The sequence below is a fragment of the Carassius gibelio genome, chromosome B13, assembly GCF_023724105.1.
Source record: "Carassius gibelio isolate Cgi1373 ecotype wild population from Czech Republic chromosome B13, carGib1.2-hapl.c, whole genome shotgun sequence".
NCBI classification, from domain to species: Eukaryota; Metazoa; Chordata; class Actinopteri; order Cypriniformes; family Cyprinidae; genus Carassius; species Carassius gibelio.
The window spans coordinates 5336676-5343824 of NC_068408.1; the positions used below are offsets into that span (position 1 = coordinate 5336676).

Consider the following 7149-nt stretch of genomic DNA (forward strand, 5'->3'; position numbering starts at 1 on the left):
AAACCTACAATTATAATGTCTGCGATTACGAATGCAATTTTCATAGATTGTCAGTGAACTACGGCTCTGTCTAGTAAATGCTGCTCCACCTGAAAGCAGGTGATGGAGATTTACTGCTAATCACAGAACCGCTTTACTGACTAAATGCGCATGAGAATCGGATTAATCACGTTTGATTACATCCCTACTAACTATTCTGCTTTTACAGACTTTTTGAAATTTAGTGAAATGCTTTTTAAAATAAAGACTGAAAGAGTTGGTGAAAGCTTAGTGTTGGTTACAGTGACCATGGTGTAGTTTGTTTATAGTCTACATTTATCTTTTTATTCTTGGTTATTGACTTCAAAATTCATACAAATTGTGTTGTTTTTTTTTAAGATTATTATAATGAATAAAACATATTCATATTTTTATATAGAGCAATACTCTAATCCAGTGGAAAATCCTATTGTCTTTTTGCTAACTTCAAGACTGGCCTTGCAGCGCTCTATACTTAGTGACTAATGCTGGTTTTCACTCCAAAATGATGTCCCTTCCTGTACGATTATGTCATTTAAGGAACCGATTTATGTTAGTTAAGGGATTTTACTAACTGGATGAAAAGTGATATTTCACACTTCGGACTCCAAACAGAAAACCAATCATCTCAAGTGAACATGTTGTGTAAATATTAATTAGTGAAGGAACAAATTAAGAAATATTGGAATATTTCTTAATAAATTGCCTGTTTTTCTAGAGAATATGATTTTCATCTTTAGACATGATTGGGACATGAAAATGTACAGCATAGCCAGAATGACCCTGGTCTCCTCTGGCCTGTTCTGCTGGGGGTGCTGCCCATGGGAGCTCAACCATGAGCTGTTCTTTCTTTAGAGATGAATGATGATTGGCTCTGACGTCCCATGTGTTACTGCGTCCCCATAAATCACACCATGACTGGGATTTGGCTGTAGGGTGGAAAGGCGGAGTGGGTAGAATGAGAGAGAAGTAGTATGTGTGATTTGAAACGAAGGTGACCTGTTGAATCTGAATTAGAAATCTAAAGACCCCACAACACACACAAACACATTAAAACTTATGCCACCCACTGACTGTTGATAGATTAGTTTTTGGACGCTTTATTAACTAATTTCCCTCTCTCTTTGAAACTCTTTTTTTTTTTTTTTTTTTACGCAGCCTGTCCACACATCTGTACACCCACTCTCAAAATTACTCACCTCCTTCAAAAGTCCTTGAGAGAGATGTCAGGGCTCACACGATCTTGTTCTGTATTGAAAAGGAAGAATAAAAAGCTTTATTATGAATATATTGATTTCCTGCAAGCCAGAGAAATCCTTAATATAAATTAATATTGATTTTTTTAAATACAATACCTGCTCTTTATTTATTAAACCCATTTTGTTGGCAGCTTGTATGCATAATTAAATGTGCACGTGTATGTGTTATGATTGGAGTCTGCTTCTCAAATAACACTGCAAGCATGTTTGGTTCAGCCCTCATCATAATCTGAGGCCATTTCCTGTGCCGAAAGATATTACTCAACTTTACCTCGGAGGCATAATGACTTGTAATTGTCCTCTAGCAGGTCATCCGTCTTCCGTAGCTCATAGATATTACCGCTTACAGCCTCCAGTTCAGTCATACGATGATGCCAGCCACTGTAACCCCATTCGTCTGATCTATTTTTTCAGTGTCCTGTGCTCCTTTGTGCCAAAAACTCAACAGGAGCACAAAACCATTTACGACAGCATCCCAAGTTCTCTTCTGAAAGGGGTCTGACCCTGCAGCTATTGTGTGGTTAAGGTTAAGAAATGATTTTCTTTACAAAAGCATTTTATGAAGTACATATTGAGGTAAATTGCCCCATTTTGGATGCTTTGAATTAGATTTGCAATGCTTTAGGCCTTGAACCAGTCACTTCTCCGTATGTACAGCTCTCAGTTTGTATAGAATGCAAGTCATAGGTCACATTCACTCTCAGAAATCATGTGCAAAAGTTTTACCTTTACAGCTACAACATCTGGAGCAGTATCCTTGAAAAGGATAGTGCCATAGAGTACTCAGACTGTATGTACCCTTAAAGGGATAGTTCACTTTTTCACCATTATTTTCACCTTTAAATTGTTCCAAACCTTTATGAGTATGTTTTCTTCTGTTGAACACAAAATAAAATATTCTGAAGCATGCTAATATCCAAACAGCTGCCGGACCTAAGATTCGAACCCACAACCTTCAGGTTACAAGTCAGGCGTTCTAACCATTAGGCCACAACTACTATACAATTTATATTCAAAGCATTCCTATAGCTCAAAACCAAGCGGTTTTGGATATAAACATACATATTATTTAGCACAACTATTTATTCATTTAGCAGACTATTTTATCCAAAGTGACTTACAGTGCATTCAGACTATCATTTTTTTACCTAACATGTGTTCACTGGGAATCAAACCCACAACCTTTTGCACTGCTCACAGAATGCTCTACCACTGAGCCACAGGAACTACATGGCATCTGAGACAAAGTATATAATTAAATGAAACATCAGAACTGTCAGAGAGCAGCCGTGATGCTCATGTAGGAGATGCAGGTTTGAATCCCACTCACTCCCACAGTACTTTCATGTTCCTTTTTCACTATTCTGTCAATATAAAATGGCAAACGGACAACAATAAAGAAGTGGTTGTGTAAAGAGTGTAATAGAGTGTTTGTCTTTATGTTTACAGCAGTTCTGTCTGGGACACACCAGAGTCTTCACCTTCTTCCTATGATCGCCCAGCTGCTTTGCACCATCTGTCTGACATTCCTCCTCAGATGATACAGATACCCCTCAGCACACACACCGCCAGCGTAGGACACCCCCCGCGGCAGCAATAAGAACTGCCCCAACACGTGACCACCCTTCCGGCTAATGCCTCCTTCATTTCCTCCTCTTTCTCATTCCCTTTGTCCTAGCTTCACACCTCAAGTCTTCTTTTTCTTTGGTTTCTCATCATCTTTGTGGTCTCTTGTTGAGCTTATGTTTGCTCCATTGTTTTTTTTTTTCCATTTCTCTCCATATGTCTTGACATCTTCATCTCAGTCACCCCTGTGTATGGATCTGACACATCAAAGTGTCAATAATTACCAAAGATGATGGAGGGCTTAGAGGATGAACAGATGGCTGAAAGAGCAACACGAACATCTTTTCCCCAAATGAACTACTGTTCAAGTCTCAAGTGCAAGGAGATGTGATTTCCTTAAGACACTATGATTGCAAGGAATAGCGTGAGCCAGAACGGATGAGTGAAACAGGTGGTCATGAAGCTACTGATGACCTGAATGGACCTGTACATGCACGTGTACATGATATATTGGAAAGTAACAAGCTGCAGAAAGGACAAACAGACTCCAACTGTAACTTCTAGGACTACGACAATGTGAAACTAATGAAGCACAAATTTATATCTTTTTTTTTTTTTGGTTCCTTTACGTGGTATTCCGTCAGTCTGGATCTGCTGTACACTTCTTGTCCTTTGGCTTTCTTTAGCAGCCACTGCTGAATTGCCGTTTAGTTTGTTATGGGGTATAATTTGATTTAGAAAACGACACAACGTGAACTTTGGACCAGAAGAGCATCAGTTACCTCACCCTCAATATACAAGAACCATAAAGCACCTGGACAACTTATGAGAACGATAATGTTTAGCTTCAGTCAAACTGTCGGGAGAGTGTTGACTCACTGGGTCAGTCGTTCTCATTCAGCAATAGAACCGTACCTCTGACTGCAAGGGATATGATTTGGGCACACATACTCCAACAGATGGATGCCTCTGGACAGACAGACTCCAATCTTGGCTTTGATGATCAAGAATGTAATTTTACATAGTGTCAGAGAAATCACATGTACCTGCAAGCTCTTCAAGGGTTTGCTATTGACACATTTCAGATGTATTTTATTTTGGAAGTTTTGAGATGGCAATCAAACATTGTTGATGTGACAAGTTGATCTAAAAGACAATGCTCATCCTATAATAATGCTGCTTTCCACCTAAATCAGAAAGTTGGACTTTCTAGCTTCCTTCTTGGGAAAACTGCAATAGAATGCCACTTGAAGTTGCTGTTGAAATCCACAACTTCTGGTGAGATGGTGGCATCCAGTAAGATGCACACAGTCATAAGCAAATAAAATACTTCAATAGGTCAAAGTTCCTGCATTAAATGATGATAAAACATGTTTAGCAAACATCTGCAGATAAATGATCCTCTAAGATGAAAATCATCCACCTGCAGAGCAAATTTTAGCACTGTGGAGCATCATTTATCCTTTAATATGGGACTTCTTTGGCCCTGTCCCAGATGGGACCCTAAACCCTTGCGGTCTTCCTCCGAGTCCACACTTTCGTGACTTAATGCCTCTTTGACTGTTGGGTAGAAGTCTGCTGTGGAGCTTGCCCCAGTGTGGGCTCGGCAGAAGTGCAGATCGAGGGTGCATAATGGCTGCAAAGGGAGTGTTCGTGAGCACCCTTCTGAATGCAAAAATGCAAAATGGGACACCCTACGGTCTTGTTGACTTAACGAGCATGGGCACCAAGCGGGACATTGTAAGTCCGTAAGACTGCAAGTGCACATGAAGCCCATTTGGGACAGGGCCTTTGTTGACAATCAAGATCTGGAAAGCAAACGGTAGCATTGCCATTTTATTTTCTCATACATCATCTTCCAAACTTTAGGCAGTGGAACGCCTTCATGTTTGGAAATCGGAGACATCAAGTAGGAATATCCACATCTGATTTTGAATGGAAGGCAGCATAAGTCACAGACGCCAGTGGTTTGAGATTCAGATGCAATATGTTATGGATGATATTTCCTTCAAAATTTGTGAAAGGTAGGCTACCCTCCCTTGAACTCTTTTTAAAATATGTCACGCTACTTAAAATAACATTTAAGCACATGGTTACAGTTCAGTAGCAATATGTGATTGTCAGATGTGTAAGGGCCATCTGTTTGGTCCCTTTTGAAAGTTCAAGTACGTTTCATCACACCTATCATCACTGCAAGGGAAGGCCAGGCACAGAATTATAAGAGCATATGACAAAAAGAAGGAACCATTTGTGCCTCTGTTTGAGTGTCCTATCATATTTGCATATGCTCAGATGTTACGGTGCAATCGTATATCCAGTATATATTTCAATTGCTTTGCTCTAGTACTATTCATACTCGTAGTTCCATCCACAGTGGAGCTTTAAGGTAAGTCTGTTTACAATCATAAAATGCGTAAAATGATTTTCCGGCTTGTAATATTCGCTCACACTCATATTTAACCAGTTCATATTTATCCTAATGTGGTGTACGTCTGTCACTGTTGAAGAGATTATCATAGACTCGCTCCTCAGGTAATTCCATAGGTAACAGGGACAGGGCCTGGAATAATTCAACCCCAGTCCAGGTTCTCCTACAGTTAAAGACACTCCCGCGGCTGTAATACTGTTCCTCGTGTATGTTACCGTAAACGCTCTGAACTCTTGCACAATGCCTTCACTAAGTCATATATAATCAGCTTTCGTTTATAATCCATGCTAAATTTAGTAGAACCTACTACAGGACACGGACGATTAGATTTAACGCACGAAGGAACATGAGAGCGAAACAATAAGTGGAGGGTTGTCATTTTACGTTGCAGGATAGTCTGCGCTTACGTATTCCGAACATTTCTTTTGTTTCTTTTAGATATTCCAGCGTGCGTTTGGTGACTTTCCAATATTACCCAGAAGCTGTCATCCATGTCTGTGGCTGTTTGTGTTATTCTTTGGTTTTGTATTCAAACCATGTCTGATTGTTTCATTTAAATGGATCTGGTGTACAAGTTTGAGGCAAAGGCGGGATCTAAATACTGTGCAATATAAGATGAAGTTTTGTCATGCAATTCAATGTCTAAGCTCAAATAACACAGGAAGTGCACCATCACCCCTGATGATGAGCAAATGAATGTGAATGTAATCTAATTAGAATGTCAAATCTTACTTGCCGACCGTCTTTGCATTGTAAATGATGTGTTAAATGGAGATGGAAGTGCTTTGCTTAGTACCACTAGCCAGAATATACAATAAATGAACACAGAAGAGCAAGGGATATGTAAAAATTGGCTGGAAATTCCATGTTGGCATTTTTCTTTTCTTTTTTAACTGGCTACATTCACATGACAGGATACAAAAAAAAAAACTACTTTTTTGAACACATTCAAAACATTCTGAAAGATTTCATTCTGTGATTTGGTTATTTTCCTTAATTGTTTTTTTCTCCTGAACACTTAACAGCCAGTCTTATTCTATGGTTTAACATTTACATGACTGTCATCCGTATTGTGTTTCTTTGTGAATGTAGCCACTACCTGAAGCCATCATCAGACTATAAAAGCCTCACGAATAAAATCGTGTGAGAGGCTTATGAGGCTTGAGGACAACTTGTTGCAATAAATTTAATGTGGCATTTGTATTTAGTATGTGACCCTGGAACACAAATCATAAGGGTACATTTTTTCGAAAATTGAGATTCATACACCACATGAAAGCTGAATAAATAAGCTTTCCATTGATGTATTGTTTGTTAGGATAGGACATAATTTGGCCAAGATATTATTACAACTATTTGAAAATCTGGAATCTGAGAGTGCAAAAATAAATAAATAAAATAAATAAAATAATCTAAATATTGAGAAAATTACCTTTAAAGTTGTCCAAATTAGTTCTTAGCAGTGCATATTACTATCTAATATTAAGTTTTTATATATTTACGGTTGGAAATTTACAAAATATCTTCATGTAACATGATCTTAACCTAATATAATAATGATTTTTAGCAGAAAAGAAAAATCTATAATTTTGACCCATACCATGTATTTTTGACTATTGCAACAAATATACCTCAGGGACTTCAAACTGCTTTAGTGCTCCAGGGTCACATATTTGGCTGAGATACAACTATTTGAAAATCTGGAATCTGAGGGTGCAAAAAAAAAAAAATCTAAATGTTAAGAAAATGACCTTTAAAGTTGTCCAAATGAATTCTTAGCAATGCATATTACCAATCAAAAAATAGGTTTTTGGATACAAGAAAAATGTATCATTTATAATTATTTTTGGCTATTGCTACAAATATACAAATATATAG

At 38.1% G+C, this 7149-nt stretch overlaps 1 protein-coding gene across 1 annotated transcript in view; it reads left to right on the top strand.

Annotated features, from left to right (window-relative positions):
- The window catches only part of LOC127970304 (MAM domain-containing glycosylphosphatidylinositol anchor protein 1-like), a 183599-nt gene that overhangs the window by 174955 nt on the left and 1495 nt on the right, over window positions 1–7149 (top strand). Inside the window, exon 18 of the mRNA XM_052572802.1 lies at window positions 2727–7149. This exon is cut by the window's right edge and continues 1495 nt beyond it. Within this exon, the coding sequence (XP_052428762.1) occupies window positions 2727–2818 (92 nt within the window). The 3' untranslated portion in view covers window positions 2819–7149. The remainder of the gene's footprint in view (window positions 1–2726) is intronic.